Genomic DNA, 21,327 nt, shown 5'->3' on the forward strand with positions numbered 1-21,327 from the left:
TTATTCAATTGATGGTTTGTGTGTACTGTATTGATACAAAAACACAATTTTTAAAAAAAGAGTTTGAAGAGTTTTGCAAGAATTGTTTGCTTTTGCAAGAGATGTATAATGTTTTGCTGGTTTGGTGTAAGGTTTTCTGGTTTGTGTGTAGAGTTTTGCAAAAATAGCCTATAGCTTCAAAGACAGTGCCTAAGCAATCAATAAAAACTATAACAGTCTTGAGCTGCGGCCCAAAGTAAGTCTGAGCACTTTCTGTGATAAGAACACACACAGCTTCACAGAACATTTAACCCGCACAACACCGGTAACAAACAAAGGTTTCTATTCTACTGTTGAGGGCAGAAAAAAATGGTATTTATGAAGTTGTCAAACTGTAGGCTAATAGGTTTGAGGTCCTCTCAACATCAGTCACCTCTCAGCATCAAAGTCACTATAATTAGTGTTGATGCTCTGATGGGCAGACGCCTTAATCAGTAGTGCGACATTCATGATTTAGGCTACTTTACGTTTGAAAGAGCTCATCATCTACAACTTTAGACAGTTAATGGACAAGTTTGGATGAAGTGACAGGTCAGAGTGTTGTGCACCAGACACTTATAGCCTGGGGACCATGTTACTAGTGTTGTTACCTACCCAGAGCTCCAGGAAGTAGTGAAACAGCATGCTTTCCTGTTCCAGCCTGCTGGTAGAAGAGATCCACTCCATTCACACACGGTCTGCCTGATACCACTGAGGTACTATGTGGGAAAAAAACAAAAAACAATTAGATATCTACTTGATGAATAATACTGACAATTCGTATGTATTTTAAGTGGAAATATATGACATATAGAAGTATCACAAATCAAATTGTTATTACTTGTCAAACAACGCAACTGAAGCCTGAGCTGAGTGAACAACACCATCTCCTGTCCCTAAATGAAACTGCACTGAAAGCCAGACAACAAGCATGACAGCTGTGTTGGTGCCATAGACTATTCTAGGTAGTGAACTGCTAACCACAAACATAGAACACTGCAGTATTTGCAAAGAGTTAGCAAGCTAGCTACTGTAGAATGGACATCATATTTACTGACACGAACACTTCATTTTAATTACCAGTAGAGCTGGACCATGCACAGCTTTTTTTTTGCTAACTGTATTGCAAAGTCCTCTCCCCCACAATAACAAGCAATTTTCAAAAATGTTTCTAAATCACTTTGAACGGTTTACACTTGACTCACAATTATCATCAGGTTAACGTATAAAGTAAAGTTTGTTTTGTTGAATCAATAGCTTGAAGTTCCTGCCGACACAAGTGTGCGTTTTGGCTAAAGTACGGACGGGAATCTTTCACTAGCTCAAATTAGCCTAACATGTAATTACAATATAATTTAATTCTACTGCAATTGAGCAAATAAACTATGTTAATAAAATAACAATTGATTCAGAAAAAAATATTTTGAAATAACATGAAAATATGTAAACGATTAAATAGAAATAAAGACATGAAAAATCAAATAGTTTTGAATTACTGGTAAATGTTAGTCAAAGCTCCACAAATCTTTGTCAAATGCATCTTCAATACCTGGCCTTCATACTATGGAAGATCAAACCTGCCATAATTACAAATAAATGAATAAATAAATGGATAAATAGATAAATACATGAATAAATAAATAAATAAATAAATGCACATATAGAGTAATTATTCCCACTTTCATTCATTTTTTAAAATGTATATTATTTCTTAATTTATTTATTTTTACTTTGCTTCATCCAAAATGACAATGAGGGGTTGTCAAGAAAACATATGTGGGTGATATCTAACAGACAATTGCTTGATCAATGTCACGGCGCTCTGCTCAATTTGGATTTGCCTGGGGTGCGTTCTGTAGGACAGCAGGGTGTTCAATGTTTAATTAAATGGAAACGGTACTGTACTGAACGACCAGTTGAAAACAGTATGATTATGATTGCCCAAAGGGTTATTATCTATGGTGTGCTGCACCAGGACACTCTGTTATCACTTGCAGCTGTACAACCTGCCAGAAGAACTGGGCTACTGTAGCTACAGTGATCTCCTAAAGTATTGTAACATCTGCTGATGTAAAAAGGGCTCTATAAATACATTTGATTTGATTTGTGTGTGTAGTTCAAATGTTTACTTTTTAGGACAAACCAACCAATGGTGTGTTAGATACCACCCACAGACGTTTGATGATAGTAGATCAATCATTTAATACAAATATATACTGTATGTAGGTCAGTAGTTTTGTATTTCCTTGCTCATTTACTTATTTAAGTGTGCATTTATTTATTTATTCATTTCTAATTATGGCAGGTTTGATCTTCCATACGAGTAGCCTATAGGCCTGTTGTACAGTCCTTTCTCACATGCCTTTCTGTAGCCTACATTTATTTTAAGCTTTATTTATTGAAACACACTCCTAGGTGGGAAATGTACCTCTGTTCTCCATTTACCTCCAACTCTTAGAGAAAATGCCCCCTCTTCCTTGTTTCATAATCATTTCCTCAAATCTTATGAACCTACTACCCTCTTCTGCCACCTCACACTGTACAATGTGGGATGGTGCTGTTGTTCATCTGAAGTGCTTTTACTGAAATGGAAAATTGGGTTTGTTGAACGTATTCAATTAAATTTGTCTGAAATGAAATAAGGAATCTGCATTATCAGTTTGATTTAAAAAATGTAGTGAAAGCTTCTAAATTGCTTTCAACACCTCATGCACAAGTGCATTGAACAGAGGTGGGGGCAATGTAGCAGCGGCAGTCTATCAGAATAGTTGAAGGTGTGGCTTATCCCCAATAAGCCACACCTCCAACTATTCTGATAAACTGCCGCTGCTACATTGCCCCCACCTCTGTTCAATGCACAAGGGCCTGGCTTCCCAATTTTTTTTTGCCCACCCATGAAAACTAATGTCATTCTAGTTAATGTGGTCTGTTGTATTTGTTATCCACTGACATCTTTACACTTTGTAATTCTTGCATAATTACATGTGAAGATAATGACCCTGATAGGGTTTCTGTGTTAAGGTAGTCGTTACTTATTTATGGAGTTATGGTTGCTTACTGTAAAGGTGCAGAGTAAGTTTGGAAACATTATTTCACATTGGACAAAAAGGTACTTCTCATTGTGCAAGGAATGTACAATACCAGTCAAAAGTTTTAGAACACTCACTCATTCAAGAGTTTTTCTTTATTTTTATTTTTTTTTACAATTTTCTACATTGTAGAATAATAGTGAAGACATCAAAACTATGAAATAAGATATATGGAATCATGTAGTAACCAAAAAAGTGTTAATCAAATCAAAATATATTTTATGTTTGAAATTCTTCAAATAGCCACCCTTTGCCTTGATGACAGCTTTGCATACTCTTGGCATTCTCTCAACCAGCTTCACGATGTAGTCACCTGGAATGCATTTCAATTAACAGGTGTGCCTTCTTAAAAGTTCATTTGTGGAATTTCTTTCCTTCTTAATGTGTTTGAGCCAATCAGTTGTGTTGTGACATGGTAGGGGGGTATGGAGAAGATAGCTTTATTTGGTAAAAGACCAAGTCCATATTATGGCAAGAACAGCTCAAATAAGCAAAGAGAAACAACAGTCCATCATTATGTTAAGACATGAGGGTCAGTCAATACAGACATTTCAAAAACTGAACGTTTCTTCAAGTGCAGTCGCAAAACCATACAGTGCTATGATGAAACTGGCTCTCTGGAGGACCGCCAAAGGAATGGAAGACCCAGAGTTACCTCTTCTGCAGATTATATGTTCATTAGAGTTACCAGCCTCAGAAATTGCAGCCCAAATAAATGATTCACAGAGATCAAGTAACAGACACATCTCAACATCAACTGTTCAGAGCAAACTGTGTGAATCAAGCCTTCATGGTCAAATTGGTGCAAAGAATCCACTACTAAAGGACACCAATAATAAGAAGAGACTTGCGTGGGCTAAGAACCATGAACAATGGTCACGAGACTGGTGGGAATCTGTCCTTTAGTCTGGAGTCCAAATTTGAGATTTTTTGGTTCCAACCGTTGTGTCTTTGTGAGACACGGTGTGGGTGAACGGATGATCTCCACATGTGTATTTCCCACCGTAAAGCATGGAGCAGGAGGTGAGATGGTGTGGTTGGGCTTTGCTAGTGACACTTTCTGGGATTTATTTCGAATTCAAGGCATACTTAGCCAGCATGGCTACCACATTCTAGAGCGATACGCCATCCCATCTGTTTTGGGCTTAGTGGGACTATCATTTGTTTTTCAACAAGACAATGACCCAACATACCTCGAGGCTGTGTAATGGCTATTTTACAAAGGAGGAGAGTGATGCATCAGATGACCTGGCCTCCACAATCCCCCAACCTCAACCAAATTGAGATGGTTTGGAATGAGTCGGACAGAAGAGTGAAGGAAAAGCAGCCAACAAGTGCTCAGCATATGTGGGAACTCCTTCAAGACTGTTGGAAAAGCATTCCAGGTGAAGCTGGTTGAGAGAATGCCAAGCGTGTGCAAAGCTGTCATCAAGGCAAAAGGGTGGCTACTTTGAAGAATCTAAAATCTAAAATATATTTGAATTTGTTTAACACTTTTTTGGTTACTGCATGATTCCAAATGTGTTATATCATAGTTTTCATGTCTTCACTATAATTCTACAATGTAGAACATTTTAAAAATAATGAAAAACCCTTGAATGAGTGGGTGTTCTAAGACTTTTGACCGTTAGTGTTTATTACATTTACATTACATTTAAGTCATTTAGCAGACGCTCTTATCCAGAGCGACTTACAAATTGGTGAATTCACCTTCTGACATCCAGTGGAACAGCCACTTTACAATAGTGCATCTAAATCATTAAGGGGGGTGGTGAGAAGGATTACTTATCCTATCCTAGGTATTCCTTGAAGAGGTGGGGTTTCAGGTGTCTCCGGAAGGTGGTGATTGACTCCGCTGTCCTGGCGTCGTGAGGGAGTTTGTTCCACCATTGGGGGGCCAGAGCAGCGAACAGTTTTGACTGGGCTGAGCGGGAACTGTACTTCCTCAATGGTAGGGAGGCGAGCAGGCCAGAGGTGGATGAACGCAGTGCCCTTGCTTGGGTGTAGGGCCTGATCAGAGCCTGGAGGTACTGCGGTGCCGTTCCCCTCACAGCTCCGTAGGCAAGCACCATGGTCTTGTAGCGGATGCGAGCTTCAACTGGAAGCCAGTGTAGAGAGCGGAGGAGCGGGGTGACGTGAGAGAACTTGGGAAGGTTGAACACCAGACGGGCTGCGGCGTTCTGGATGAGTTGTAGGGGTTTAATGGCACAGGCAGGGAGCCCAGCCAACAGCGAGTTGCAATAATCCAGACGGGAGATGACAAGTGCCTGGATTAGGACCTGCGCCGCTTCCTGTGTGAGGCAGGGTCGTACTCTGCGGATGTTGTAGAGCATGAACCTACAGGAGCGGGCCACCGCCATGATGTTGGTTGAGAACGACAGGGTGTTGTCCAGGATCACGCCAAGGTTCTTAGCGCTCTGGGAGGAGGACACAATGGAGTTGTCAACCGTGATGGCGAGATCATGGAACGGGCAGTCCTTCCCCGGGAGGAAGAGCAGCTCCGTCTTGCCGAGGTTCAGCTTGAGGTGGTGATCCGTCATCCACACTGATATGTCTGCCAGACATGCAGAGATGCGATTCGCCACCTGGTCATCAGAAGGGGGAAAGGAGAAGATTAATTGTGTGTCGTCTGCATAGCAATGATAGGAGAGACCATGTGAGGTTATGACAGAGCCAAGTGACTTGGTGTATAGCGAGAATAGGAGAGGGCCTAGAACAGAGCCCTGGGGGACACCAGTGGTGAGAGCGCGTGGCGAGGAGACAGATTCTCGCCACGCCACCTGGTAGGAGCGACCTGTCAGGTAGGACGCAATCCAAGCGTGGGCCGCGCCGGAGATGCCCAACTCGGAGAGGGTGGAGAGGAGGATCTGATGGTTCACAGTATCGAAGGCAGCCGATAGGTCTAGAAGGATGAGAGCAGAGGAGAGAGAGTTAGCTTTAGCAGTGCGGAGCGCCTCCGTGATACAGAGAAGAGCAGTCTCAGTTGAATAACTAGTCTTGAAACCTGACTGATTTGGATCAAGAAGGTCATTCTGAGAGAGATAGCGGGAGAGCTGGCCAAGGACGGCACGTTCAAGAGTTTTGGAGAGAAAAGAAAGAAGGGATACTGGTCTGTAGTTGTTGACATCGGAAGGATCGAGTGTAGGTTTTTTCAGAAGGGGTGCAACTCTCGCTCTCTTGAAGACGGAAGGGACGTAGCCAGCGGTCAGGGATGAGTTGATGAGCAAGGTGAGGTAAGGGAGAAGGTCTCCGGAAATGGTCTGGAGAAGAGAGGAGGGGATAGGGTCAAGCGGGCAGGTTGTTGGGCGGCCGGCCGTCACAAGAAGCGAGATTTCATCTGGAGAGAGAGGGGAGAAAGAGGTCAGAGCACAGGGTAGGGCAGTGTGAGCAGAACCAGCGGTGTCGTTTGACTTAGCAAACGAGGATCGGATGTCGTCGACCTTCTTTTCAAAATGGTTGACGAAGTCATCTGCAGAGAGGGAGGAGGGGGGAGGGGGAGGAGGATTCAGGAGGGAGGAGAAGGTGGCAAAGAGCTTCCTAGGGTTAGAGGCAGATGCTTGGAATTTAGAGTGGTAGAAAGTGGCTTTAGCAGCAGAGACAGAGGAGGAAAATGTAGAGAGGAGGGAGTGAAAGGATGCCAGGTCCGCAGGGAGGCGAGTTTTCCTCCATTTCCGCTCGGCTGCCCGGAGCTCTGTTCTGTGAGCTCGCAATGAGTCATCGAGCCACGGAGCGGGAGGGGAGGACCGAGCCGGCCTGGAGGATAGGGGACATAGAGAGTCAAAGGATGCAGAAAGGGAAGAGAGGAGGGTTGAGGAGGCAGAATCAGGAGAAAGGTTGGAGAAGGTATGAGCAGAGGGAAGAGATGATAGGATGGAAGAGGAGAGAGTAGCGGGGGAGAGAGAGCGAAGGTTGGGACGGCGCGATACCATCCGAGCAGGGGCAGTGTGGGAAGTGTTGGATGAGAGCGAGAGGGAAAAGGATACAAGGTAGTGGTCGGAGACTTGGAGGGGAGTTGCAATGAGGTTAGTGGAAGAACAGCATCTAGTAAAGATGAGGTCGAGCGTGTTGCCTGCCTTGTGAGTAGGGGGGGAAGGTGAGAGGGTGAGGTCAAAAGAGGAGAGGAGTGGAAAGAAGGAGGCAGAGAGGAATGAGTCAAAGGTAGACGTGGGGAGGTTAAAGTCGCCCAGGACTGTGAGAGGTGAGCCGTCCTCAGGAAATGAGCTTATCAAGGCATCAAGCTCATTGATGAACTCTCCGAGGGAACCTGGAGGGCGATAAATGATAAGGATGTTAAGCTTGAAAGGGCTGGTAACTGTGACAGCATGGAATTCAAAGGAGGCGATAGATAGATGGGTAAGGGGAGAGAGAGAGAATGACCACTTGGGAGAGATGAGGATCCCGGTGCCACCACCCCGCTGACCAGAAGCTCTCGGGGTGTGCGAGAACACGTGGGCGGACGAAGAGAGAGCAGTAGGAGTAGCAGTGTTATCTGTGGTGATCCATGTTTCCGTCAGTGCCAGGAAGTCGAGGGACTGGAGGGAGGCATAGGCTGAGATGAACTCTGTCTTGTTGGCCGCAGATCGGCAGTTCCAGAGGCTACCGGAGACCAGGAACTCCACGTGGGTCGTGCGCGCTGGGACCACCAGATTAGGGTGTCCGCGGCCACGCGGTGTGGAGCGTTTGTATGGTCTGTGCAGAGAGGAGAGAACAGGGATAGATAGACACATAGTTGACAGGCTACAGAAGAGGCTACGCTAATGCAAAGGAGATTGGAATGACAAGTGGACTACACGTCTCGAATGTTCAGAAAGTTAAGCTTACGTAGCAAGAATCTTATTGACTAAAATGATTGAAATGATACAGTACTGCTGGAGTAGGCTAGCTGGTAGTGGCTGCGATGTTGACACTACACTAATCAAGTCGTTCCGTCGAGTGTAATAGTTTCTACAGTGCTGCTATTCGGGGGCTAGCTGGCTAGCTAGCAGGTTGATTGCGTTACGTTACCTTAATAGAACGACAATAGCTGGCTAGCTAACCTAGAAAATCACTCTAGGCTACGCAATTGTCTTAGATACAAAGACGGGTATGTAGCTAGCTAGCTACGATCAAACAAAACAAACCGTTGTACTGTAATAGTTACTACAGTGCTGCTATTCGGGGGCTAGCTGGCTAGCTACGTTAAAAGAACGACAATAGCTGGCCAGCTAACCTAGAAAATCGCTCTAGACTACACAATTGTCTTAGATACAAAGACGGCTATGTAGCTGGCTAGCTACGATCAAACAAATCAAACCGTTGTACTGTAATGAAGTGAAATGAAAATGTGATACTACCTGTGGAGCGACGCGGAATGTTGACCGGGTAGTTGGAGTTCAATTCGGTAGAGGTTGGCTAGCTGTTTATAATTGCTCCTTACTGAATTGAGGAAATTTAAACATTCCATAGTAAAAAGTGAACTTAAAACAAGATTAGTTGATTATAAATTAAATATTAGTTTGTTTGTGTAATTTATTAGATTTAAACAAAGAGGAAAAGTAAGTTGAATGTTGAACGAAATAGGTTGCAAATTGAAATATAGGTTTCTAAATACTCAAATAACATTTGGCATTGAATCCTATATTTGGCTTCAACAAATTTAGTTTTTGTTCAATTGAGAGAACCTAACTCATTTACTTGTAACCAGTTGAAGTCATTTTCTTTTAGGTTGATTCGAACATGACCTCCCTCATTACTGTGTCCAACACCCTCTCCACCCCCTTACTTTCACCAGTGTCGGTATTCATACTTCTGCACTGTGCATGAGTTCTTCACCCCCAAGTACCATTGTACCATACACCCACACATCCGTCATATCTCTATGGATGTTTCTCTTCATGAAACTTCTGTTTTATTGTGAACGCCTCTCCTCTCAGCTGCGTGCCATCTCCTGCTGTACACACAAACCACACGCATGAACATGCTAGACCCAAAGCTCTGCTAAAAATGCATCATCAGAACAGTGGGGGTGAAACAATGTTTAACGTCAAAGGTTACTGTAATTGACATGAATAAAAACATTTAATAGAATAACCTACCACAATGACAACAGCAGCAGAAGCATATTGAATTAGAACAGAATATAATGAATGAATACTCTATAGTCCATTTTTGTGAGAAACAGATTTGTGGCCAAACCACGGGGCCTACTGGACGTCCAAAAATGTTTTTCTTTCTTCAATTTATAGACCTAATGTGGTTGAACACCTACTGCAAATGCATGTATCTGCACAGCAAATTGTGTTACTTAATGTAGATTTTTTTGTGTACGTGTTGATTCCGGATTTAAATGAACTATCTAACAGTGAAATTAACAACAGTTGTGTAAAATAACCCCAGTGTTGATGTTAATAATCAGTGTTGAGTGTGAGGGTGTGATTGGGTCAGTTTTACTCTGTGGACCATGAAAATCACATTGTTTCACCATCATTATCTGCTATATGCAGCTAGATTTTTTAGGATTGTTTTTAATATTTGTGTTGTTGCATGTACATTGATTGATTGATTGAGCTTATGTTACACAAAGATAAATAACATACATTTTTCTAAACTAATTCAATCAGTTAGTTAGATTTATTGCACCTGTTACTAAAATGGTAGTTCTAGTTTAAATGGTTTAGGTAGTCTTTTTTATCAATGTCCCTGTCATGACTTCTACCAAAGTCGGTTCCTCTCCTTGTTCGGGCAGTGTTTCGGTGGTCAACGTCACCGGCCTTCTAGCCATCGCCTTTCCATTTGTTTTGTCTTGTTTTCCCACACACCTGGTTTTCATTCCCTCATTACGTGTTCTGTATTTAACCCTCCGTTCCCCCCATGTCTTTGTGTGTTATTGTTTGTTTGTAAGTACTTGTGCACATGTTGACTGGTGCAAGTTGGCTTTTGTACCCAAGTTGTTATTTTCTTGATGCCGTTGGTTTTGGAATTAAACTGCTCCGGCTATTACCTAGTTCTGCTCTCCTGCGTCTGACTTCCCTACCACCAGTTACGCACCCCTTACAGTTCCTAATGATAGACATTCAGAATGCAGGTTGTGGGTGTATGAAAATTAGAACTGTTGGATGTCTTAACTTTGGCTGGATTCCAATTGGAATTACACATCATGTTGTAAGCCAACATAATCAGACTTGCTGGCCCTATGCGGCATGTCACCCAGGAGGTTCCTAACACCACTGTGTTAGGGTTCATCTTGGACATCAAAGTAAAGCCTCATGATATATGTAACGTATTGTCATAATCACTTTACTTGTAATGATAACATTCAACAACAGTAAGAACTAATGTGGTGAAGTCCACAGGACAGAAAATGAACAAATTCAACAAAGTGCATAGTCCTTTTACCCCTATATATGTATGACCTCAATTACCTTGACTAACCTGTATCCCTGCACATTGACTCGGTACTGGTACCCCCTGTATATATCCTCGTTATTGTTATTTTATTGTTACTCAGTAATTGTTTTACTTTAGTTCATTTAGTAAATATTTGCTCAACTCTTATTTTTTTTTAAACTGCATTGTTGGTTAAGGGCTTATAAGTAAGAATTTCACATTAAGGTCTACACCGAAGGTGGCTCCCCTTCCTGTTCGGGTGGCGCACAACGGTCGTTGTCACCGGCCTACGAGCTGCCACTGATCCTTTTTTCCCCCTTGTCTGTTTATTAGTTACACCTGTGATTAATTAGGTTTATTGGTCGGGCTTTATTATCCAGTCGGCCCTCCTACTGGGTGTGCGGGATTATTCTCGGTGTACATTTGTGCACGACTGTAGGTCACGGTTGTCCGCGTATGTGTGTATTGTCTGGACTGTTTAGTTCCCCGTGTTTTGGGGCATTTGTTTGGGTTGGTGTCGGTTTCACCTGTGCGGTGAATTAAAAGTATCACTACCTTGAACTCTCTATTTCCTGCGCCTGAGTTCTTGCTCCACTACAACCCGGGCATTACAGTTACAAATAAAATTGGATTTGAATAAATTTGTCTCTGTCACGAACAAATGCTGACATGGGTGGTAACGCTACAAATTACTCAAAAAGGCAAGTCACACTGGGAAATTATATTGGAGGCATGGCTTAGTCGGGGAGTGGCTTTGAATTAGTTATTTTTGGCCACCTGTGAGTGAAAGTGTTATACCAGTTTAATTGGTCTAGGTTGATGTTAATCAATGTTTGAACATATTGGCTACCACTTCAGATGTCTTTGTAAATGTGACATAGAAGCACGTGTCAATAAAGACTTGTAAGAAAATGCTAATATGTGAGGATGACGATCATGCAGATGTGGAGGTCCTGGGCTGACGTGGTTACACGTGGTCTTAAAATGACATTGGAGGTGGCTTATGGTAGAGAAATTAACATTACATTCTCTGGCAACAGTTTTGGCGGACATTCTTGCAATCAGCATGCCAACTGCACATTTTAGAGTGGTCTTTTATTGTTCCCAGTACAAGATACACCTGTGTAATGATCATGATGTTAAATCAGCTTCTTGATATGTCACACCTGGTAGATGGATGGATTATCTTGCCAAAGGAGAAATACTCACTGTAGAATCGGTGATCTACACTACATGGCCTCCCTTGAATGAGTAGGGGGTTCTAAAACTTTTGACCGGTAGTGTATATCTGTTTATATTAGTTACTATGCTGTTACTTAGCGGTAATGTATTACGACAGTGTTATGTTACGACACCTAATTGGTAAGGCACATGCACACAATTGGGGTGGGCTGTGGAGCACGAGAGGTTTTGTTCTGAACCAAACTGTACTCCTGTTTCCAGCCTGGTAATTTTCTCCACAACACAAATATTAACACTCAGAAGTGTGGACTTGTATAGACACTGGCCAAGTGTCAAATTGAAAATGGTCAGTGTTAATTTAGCACTGGAGAATTTGCTTTGTGGTGAGTAGACGGTTAAAAGTTCAGATCAACTGAGAGATGGATTATTGGGGCTCTGTTGGAGCTCTGTGAGTTATGTAGGCTATTGTAGGTATGGGATATGGGCTTGCCTCTTCTGCCCCCTGGATCTCTCTGTCTATCTTAACTCCACTCCACTGAGACATATATTTAGCCCCAGAGAGCAGTGGCCACGGGATGGCCACATACCAAAACAGTCACATAGCAGGGTTAAGGTCACATTGCGTCATTATTAATGACCAACAGTTAGATGAATCGACTGTCTGCAGCCATAACCACAACGGGCAAACCCGGTGCCACGCACACTCTATGAGAACTTCCATGATCTCATTAAATAGATAACGAGTTAGGAACAGGAGAAGATTGAATGGCCTGAAAACTACACGACAGGAAAGACTACTATCTGCCTGTTGAGAGGGCTTGGCACCAGCTACCTGCTTTTGGGAGATAAATTATCCCGAAAATATTGGCTCCATTTCAAACAGGCTGTTCAGACTACTATGCTATCTATTTTGAATAAGACATTTAAGCATTAGATTGAAGCGTCTGGCAGAGGGATATTTTCTTCCCAGGACATGGGGAATGGAATAAACAAGGTAGCGGTAATAATTATGTCAAATGGAGCACGTGTGTGTCCCGACGCTTTCTCGGAATAACATCATCTGCTTTTGATTGTGAGAAAGGATAAGCTATAGAAATTCAGTTAAATACAATGGCTCAAAGATAGACTGCAGTACATAGGCCACAATTAGCCGACTCTTTATTATTATAAGCTATACAGAATAATTTGAGAATAAACATGCATTTCACCATGTAGGTGCTGCCTGATCTCTATCTGGGAAACTTCAAAGGTAAAGTCATTCCCTCACAGTGTGTGTGTGTGTGTGTGTGTGTGTGTGTGTGTGTGTGTGTGTGTGTGTGTGTGTGTGTGTGTGTGTGTGTGTGTGTGTGTGTGTGTGTGTGTGTGTGTGTGTGTGTGTGTGTGTGTGTGTGTGTGTGTGTGTGTGTAAGGCATGTGTGTAGCAGTGGGTGTCCCACACCTGCTGTTCAGTTCTCCAGGTCCCTACAAAGATCTGCTCAAGCACAGTTATGAGGGTGTCTTTATTTAATAAGACTGTATGCTTGTGTAATAAGCATATACCGTTGGGTCCGGAATTGTTGACACCCTTGATAAAGATGAAAAAAGGCATTTGCAGTTCGTTTTGTTTGTGTTTTAGATGATTTTTTTAACAGAAAGAAATGGTAAATCATGCATTGTGAAATGTTCAGTCACTTTTATTGTAAATAGGAATAGAATATGTTCCTGAACACTTCTACATGAATGTGGATGCTACCATGATTACAGATCATCCTGAATTAATCGTTAATAATGATGAGAGAGAGAGGGTCAAAGATCATACCTCCAAGACATGCGAACCTCCCCTGTTATTGGTAATGGCGAGAAGGAGAGGTTATAGCATTTCTTGGGGCTATGATCTTTAACCCTCTGTAACTTTCTCACTCCGTATTATTCACGATTCATTGAGGATTATCCGTAACCGTGGTAGCATCCACATTAATGTAGAAGTATAATGTAGAAACAAATGATATTCTTATTTAGAATAAAAGTGACTCCAAAATGACACAAAACATTATTTACCATTAATTTCTATTGGGAACAAAATAATGAAACACAACCTATCTGAACCACAAATGCATCCAATAGGTTTGGAGATTCACACGCTTGATGTTGTCATTGTGTGCAAGGAATATGGGACCAAATATTTAACATTTGACTACTTTATTTATTAGAATCTTTAGGGGTGTCAATACTTTTTACCCCTACCTTTTTGAAAAAAAGTATTACTTGTTAAACAAAATCTCTTTCTCTACAATTGATTAGTATAAAATAACAGAATTTCCCCTTTTTTGTGTGCATACAATACAGCTCAGTATTTGAATTATTTATTTTATATATTCATTATTGCTCATTTTTATCAAGGGTGTCAATAATTTCCCACTGTATGTGTGTGTGTGTGTGTGTGTGTGTGTGTGTGTGTGTGTGTGTGTGTGTGTGTGTGTGTGTGTGTGTGTGTGTGTGTGTGTGTGTGTGTGTGTGTGTGTGTGTGTGTGTGTGTGTGTGTGTGTGTGTGTGTGTGTGTGTGTGTGTGTGTGCTATCCTGCTCTAAATAATTCATTTGATGATTGTTATTATATAATAGATTACACCAGCCAATATCAATTCACTGTGCATGGTTTGGGTGGGACGTCATTTCATAATCAGGCTTGGGCCTAATTTCCTGAGTCCTTTCTCGTCCATATGTATATCACCTCACCATTCAGTAAACCAACCCAGTGTGAGAAAACATGCCCTTGGCACATCTGACCTAAGTAGAGAACCTTTAGCTTCCTTTTAAAGACTGAATTTGATTAGAAGATTTACTGTTTCTTGCTTTTGTGCTCTTTTAGAAACACTGGTTTTCCGGTTTTTCTTTCAGTTCAAATGAAGACTAACCTGTTTGTGAGAAGCTTATTTGCTTGGAGATCCTTGGGGAGTTGGTTGTTGTTGTTGTTGAGCAGAAAACTCTTTATTTAGGACAGGGGCGCCTAGGGTCTTTGTAATTTGAGGACAGGGCCTACGTGATTTTTTATCAGCTGGTAAGTGTGTGGCGCTAGCAACTCCAGGGTTGTGGGTTCGATTCCTGCAGAGATCATGTACATACAGTAAACTTAAAACGTTGGGACTCGCTGTACTGTAAATCGCTTTGGATAAAAGCATATCCTAAATGACATATGTTATGTTATTATGACTTCTATTCTCAGATGCGCGGGACAAGGAGCTGTTGGCGAAGCACAATATCACCCACATCCTTTCCATCCATGACACCGCTGCCCCCATTCTAGAGGTGAGACTATGCCTTGCCCACCCCTGACACAGACTAAGCCTAGTCCTGGATTGGAGATGGAGATTCTCCATTGAAATTGTATATTAGTCCAGGACTATGCTTTATCTGTGTCCAGGGAACCAGCCCTTTGAGTTATGACCTGTGTGATATTAGAATCAGCAGTATAACCTGACCAGTCAGTCTACTGCCTGCCTTGTTATATTAGCATGGAATGATATCTGGTTGCAGTAGTTGAATGGAACGATAAGTATAGATCATTTTTGATCCTACTCTACTTATATAATAACCTTGGGAGGCTATGCTTGATCTTGAATAACTAACACCCACTTAATCCCACTTGATCACAGTCATTTCGCCAATAGCAATACAAGGGCTGAACTTGATATAATCATTACATTGTGACAGTTGGAAAGTGTTCTGTTCTTTCTATGTGTTTTGTAAACAGTGTATTCTAGTCAAAGGTTCTACGCCTCAATGCCTGTATAATAATGGTTCTCAGATAGTTGTGGATGAAAGAAAATACCCATAAGTAATTGTTGCTGTGTACTGAGTCAAATACTCATACAATGTTCATTATGTCACCAATTCACACTTCTCTGTTACGTCTCCTGAAATAGAAACCTGAAGTTGTATTGAAAGTCGAACTTTCCTATCCCCATTTTCAATTGTTATATGGAAAGTATTAGACTTCTGGTATCACTCACAAGACAATGGGGTTCTTCACTCAGAAAAAAAGGGTTCCAAAAGGGTTCTTCGGCTGTCCCCATAGGAGAAGCCTTTTTGGTTCCAGGTAGAACCCTTTTGGGTTCCATGTAGAACCATGTGGAAAGTGTTCTACCTGGAAACAAAAAGGGTTCTTCAAAGGGTTATCCTATGGGGACAGCCAAAGAACCCTTTTCGGTTCTAGATAGCATCTTTTTTTAAAGAGTGTACCTCATGTTATGCAACTCAAGGTGGAGTTGTTGGTGAGTAGAAATTATTCTACACTTTTTTAAAAATCAAAATGTAGGCATGCATGCATCATTTTGCAGCTAGATTTCTGCCTTTTCTGATGACATTATTGAAACCTTATATTCCTACAAGCTTTAACAGTCTCACGTCAGAATGAGACGATCATCCATGTTTCGGAAACGTCAGATTTCGAAGTTGTTCCAAATGTCAAATATCGAAGTGTTTAAGGTCAAGTTTAGGCATAAACTCATAATTCTTAAGGTTAGTCATTAACCTCGAATGGTACATGGGTACGGGGGCGGCAGGGTAGCCTAGTGGTTAGAGCGTTGGACTAGTAACTAGAAGGTTGCAAGTTCAAACCCCCAAGCTGACAAGGTACAAATCTGACGTTCTGCTCCTGAACAGGCAGTTAACCCACTGTTCCTAGTCATTGAAAATAAGAATTTGTTCTTAACTGACTTGCCTGGTTAAAAAAATAAAAAAAACATGTAAGGGTTACACCATGCTTCCTTTTTGCTATAGAGTGGACACTATATAAATAATTCCTACTGAATAGGTGGTGGACTTAACTGCAGTACAGTATTATTACTATTCATGGGAGCATGGTTATTATGGACATTGGTGTTGACCGTGACCTTACCCCCCCTGTGATGTCATCACATAGAGTTGGCACAGTATTAACACTACCTCATGTTGAGTTGGGTGTATCGCTCTCCTGTTTTCAACCTTTGTTACATGGCTGTAGCCCTTTATTTTGTAGTTTGCAAGTAAAGGCAATGAACATTGAAATGCATGTGGATAATCCTTGTAAAGTTACCACACTTTTTTTGCTTTCAAGTTCACTATTTAATAAAACTGAATCGAAGGCATGATTTAGGATGCTTCAGACAGAAGCTTATACTACACTAAATAAAGCAAATAATTTGAACAACAGTGCAGAAAGAACCATTTTCAAAATAGTGTGCCTTTAACAGGATTCAAACTCATACCTTCATGAATATTCCTTACTTCCCTCCTCTATGTACCTGCTAAACTACCGGTTAGGTGAAATGTTTTGTACAAAACCCAAACTATATTTGTAAGTACGGTGTCCACTAGAGGTCGATGTTTGAAAGTAGCTTGGAATAACAAAAAAAAAATCACTTGAACCACAGCAAAATCTGTGGGAGCTCGCATTTTGCAACACATGATTTGAAAAAGCACGTGATCAAACAATGCTTCTGATAAACTGATACACGCAATGACACACTGCTTCAAAGTTAGCTGCTTAGCAATTTTGACGCATGCCTCGGAGCTCCGGTATCAAACATAACAACACTACTTACGCCCATGCACAACACCCTAGCAAAACCGAAATTTACTTGAAGGTGACAGTGCTCACCGTTGCCCCTAGTGGCCAGTTTTCACACAATCTCCCGACATCCTCGAACATGGATGGACGTTGAATACTGACTTGTATCACGGGTGACCTGCCTGCATATTCATAATTACATGAAAGTGCAACTATGAAATCAAATCAAACTTTATTTGTCACGTGCGCCAAATACGACAGGTGTAGACCTTACAGTGAAATGCTTACTTACAGGATCTAACCAACAGTGCAATTTTTAAGTAAAAAAAAGGTATTCGGTGAACAATAGATAAGTAAAGAAATAAAAACAACAGTAAAAAGACAGTGAAAAATAACAGTAGCGAGGCTATATAAAGGCACTGGTTAGTCAGGCTAGTTGAGGTAGTATGTACATGTAGGTATAGTTAAAGTGACTATACATATATGAACAACAGAGAGTAGCAGTAGCGTAAAGAGGGGCTGGGTGGTGGGACACAATGCAGATAGTCCAGGTAGCCAATGTGCGGGGGCACCGGTAGGTTGGGCTAATTGAGGAAGTATGTGCATGAATGTATAGTTACAGCGACTATGCATATATGATAAACAGAGAGGAGCAGCAGCATAAAAGAGGGGTTGGGGGGGGGGGGTTGGGGAGGGCGGGACAATGCAAATAGTCTGGATAGTCATTTGATTACCTGTTCAGGAGTCTTATGGCTTGGGGGTAAAAACTGTTGAGAAGCCTTTTGGTCCTAGACTTGGCACTTCGGTACCGCTCGCCGTGTGGTAGTAGAGAGAACAGTCTATGACTGGGGTGGCTGGGGCTTTGACAATTTTTAGGGCCTTCCTCTGATTCCGCCTGGTGTAGAGGTCTTGGATGGCAGGCAGCTTAGCCCCAGTGGTGTACTGTGCCGTACGCACTACCCTCTGTAGTGCCTTTCGGTCAGAGGCGGAGCAGTTGCCGTACCAGGCAGGGATGCAACCAGTCAGGATGCTCTCAATGTTGCTGCTCTTTTGAGGATCTGAGGACCCATGCCAAATCTTTTTAGTTTCCTGAAGGGGAATAGGCTTTGTCGTGCCCTCTTCACGACTGTATTAAATGTTTATCTGGGTTTTCAGATAGGGCTTCATTCGGATGTTCAAATATGTTTCTATATGAGAGAGTGGGAAAGGTGTGTTTGTGTGAGATAAGTACAGATGGGGAGAGGACAAATCTCAAACTGAGAATGCTAAAATGAGCTGTGCGGTTAGCAACTAGTTTTCCTTCAGTGCTGTTGACTGCAGCTGTTTCAGTTGCACTGAAAAGCAATAAAATACCAAATACACCATATTTATGTACAAACACAACTATTGTCTCTGAACTTTAATATTTTCTCATTGAAAGCCAGCCTGGAAACCATGTATCAATCTCTTTACACTTTATCAGCCTGTGACAGCATCTCAGTTAGTTGTTGTGCGTACAGTAGTGTGCTTTCACTATTATTATGCTGGAGAGAGAATGGCAACTTCTAATACAGTATTAAGATACACAATAGTATATTTTGGTAGACAGAAGGTGCTCTTTGATAAAAGGGGTGAATTGGTTATCAAAAAGAAAGGACGACCAAGGCACTCTTCATATAACTAACTAAAATGCCTTTATTTGTATGGCATGTTCAATGGAAACAAAGTTTCAGGGAGACCAGGGAGTATTCCCTGTCGAAGGCCATGCAGCTGAAACGCATCGGCGAGTCGTCACACTACTAGAGAATGCGTTATCATTCTACCTGTAAATCAGCTGATCAACTGATTAGCAAGCAAGCCTCTATGACTCAGCTCTTTGCAGACTAATGGCACGCCAGATGGAGGGTCAATTTGCATACCCAACAGTCAACTTGTATGGTTGTACTAATTGATTCCTGCAAAGATGGCTCTGTAGTTTTGAAGAGGGAAGAGGTTAGTTAACAACCTGGTGAAGTTGACATGGGCAATTTTCGCAGAAATTGGTAATGTTTCTCAGGATTAGTATTCTATGTATTAATTGCGGTGTATTTTTCTAAATCTAATTCGTTGCACACAGTTTTGGTTAGAGTTGTGTGGTAAATTGCGGTCATGACAAATTGCTTTGATGATTATTGATCTTGACAGTGTTGTGTTGTGGGTAGCTACGCTGATTGTGATGACTCATTGTTTGGGTGACCAGTTGAGATGAGTTTATTAGAAAATATCAAGTCGAAATTAGATTTGGGACTGCTCCCAACTGTGTTCTACTGGGCGGCTGTCTGTCTGTCTGACCTGTCCAGTTGGAGGACTACCGTGGCTCTCTATATCGCAGAGGTTCTTTTTTTGCCGAGGCGCAGTCATAACGTGACGGTTCGTTTCTGCCTGCTGAGGCCATGTTTCACCATCAGCTGTCAGGTGCACATTCACCACACACACACACACACACACACACACACACACACACACACACACACACACACACACACACACACACACACACACACACACACACACACACACACACACAGAGAGAGAGAGTAAACCTGTATTGTCATGATGCGCTACTGCATGGGGTTTGTCCCTTGTTAGGACCTGAAAGAGGAAGAGAGCAGAAGACCCCAACACCACAGAGTTCAAACTGAAGTGATAAAAGAGCCTCATCACTAGATATAGTATGTTGGCATACTGCAGTACGACACAGTGTTTATAGACCCAAATGCATCATGTCAAATGCCCAATTGGGTATGTCAATGTTTTACATGTTGTTGGGCTTGTTGTTCAGCTCCAGTTGTCCTCTTCCACAGGAGATGAAATACCTCTGCATCCCTGCTGCGGATGCCTCCAAACAAAACCTGTAAGTGTCTGTGTTTGCATGCACGTGCGATGTGTGTGTACGCGCCAGGTGCGCTGGTGTGTTTGCGTGGTTAATTAACAAATGAGGAACGTCACGCGACTTTATATCCCCTAAATGATCGTTTATTAGCTCAAACCGCAGCCCTAGTCCAAGCTTTATGTCTGTCTTCAGGACCCAGTTTTTTAAGGACAGCATCATTTTCATCCACGAGTCCAGACTCAAAGGGAAAGGCTGCCTGGTCCACTGGTGAGAATTTTTTTATGTACTGATATTTGATTGAATGTATCGATGACATTCTAATTTTTGTAATTGATTGACTGATGTGTTCCCAGTGTTGCAGGTGTGTCTCGCAGCGTTACGTTGGTGGTGGTGTACATCATGACAGTTACTGGGCGAGGCTGGGTGGAGTCGTTAGCTGCGGTGAGGGTGGTACGGCCGTGTGCTGGACCTAACGTGGGGTTCTTAAGGCAGCTAGAGGACTTTGAGAATCTAGAGTTGGCACAGGTCAGTGACAGTCTTCTTTCACTCTCTCTCTTCTTAACCCACTGAGTATTACCTCTCTCTCTCTCTCCTCCTCTTATCTCTCTCACACAATCGCTATCACATAAGTTCTCTACTCTCTCCTGGGTCTTCTCTCAATCAATGTCTTTTTCTGCTCCCTCTCATCTTTCCCTCTCTTGACTCTCTCCTCCTCTCAACTCTCCCACGCTTCTGACACTCTCTCCGGTCTCCTTCTCTGTCCTCAGTATAGGGAATGGTTTAAGGACAGGTATAAGGAGAACCATTTTAATGATGAAGAGGAGATCAGAGCCCTTCTGTGGCAGAAGTCTCAGGCCATCAGTGAGTCCATAGCAACGGCCACGGCAACGGCGGCTCAGCTAGCCACCAGCAACACATGACCCCATGGTCTCCTGCCTGCTCAGCCCATGCCAGACAGCTGTCACTCACCCAATGCCCAGCCAATCACTGTTTCTGACTTCAATATATATTGGTGGGACTGAGTTTCTTATTCAGTTCAACCAACTGTAGGTTAGACCAACTGGAAAATGTTGATTACAAAAAAAAAATGTACAGGTTGTCATGAGGGGGATTTCTCAGTGGTCCCTGTGTGCGACTGGGTTCTTGCTCTCCCTTAACAGTCAAAAGACATGCAAGAGCAGTCAATCTGAATGCTCAGGAAAGATACATTACAAGCCGACATTACACACAGAGAGAGAGAGAGAGAGTAAACCACTAACTTCTATCATCTCCCCCACTCCTGTCCATACACACTCCC

The 21,327-nt window shown here is 42.3% G+C and overlaps 1 protein-coding gene across 1 annotated transcript; it reads left to right on the forward strand.

The window, feature by feature from the left end:
• The first annotated feature begins 12,627 nt into the window (after positions 1–12,627).
• LOC135555092 (dual specificity protein phosphatase 22-B-like) lies at positions 12,628–21,089 on the forward strand. Its single transcript, XM_064987456.1, has 7 exons — positions 12,628–12,648; positions 12,870–12,903; positions 14,855–14,937; positions 20,002–20,051; positions 20,223–20,297; positions 20,384–20,555; positions 20,798–21,089. The coding sequence occupies exons 1-7, from the start codon at positions 12,628–12,630 to the stop codon at positions 20,948–20,950; spliced, it is 588 nt and encodes a 195-aa protein (XP_064843528.1). The 3' UTR covers positions 20,951–21,089.
• Positions 21,090–21,327: the final 238 nt, after the last annotated feature.

The sequence above is a fragment of the Oncorhynchus masou genome, chromosome 15, assembly GCF_036934945.1.
Source record: "Oncorhynchus masou masou isolate Uvic2021 chromosome 15, UVic_Omas_1.1, whole genome shotgun sequence".
Classification (NCBI taxonomy): Eukaryota; Metazoa; Chordata; class Actinopteri; order Salmoniformes; family Salmonidae; genus Oncorhynchus; species Oncorhynchus masou.

Bases quoted from the DNA above. Each gene is read 5' to 3' on its own strand.
- LOC135555092 (XM_064987456.1), top strand. From the start codon at position 12,628: ATGGGGAATGGAATAAACAAG. The intron at 14,938-20,001 runs GTGAGACTATGC...CCTCTTCCACAG, and splicing joins CCGCTGCCCCCATTCTAGAG to GAGATGAAATACCTCTGCAT. The intron at 20,052-20,222 runs GTAAGTGTCTGT...GTCTGTCTTCAG, and splicing joins GATGCCTCCAAACAAAACCT to GACCCAGTTTTTTAAGGACA.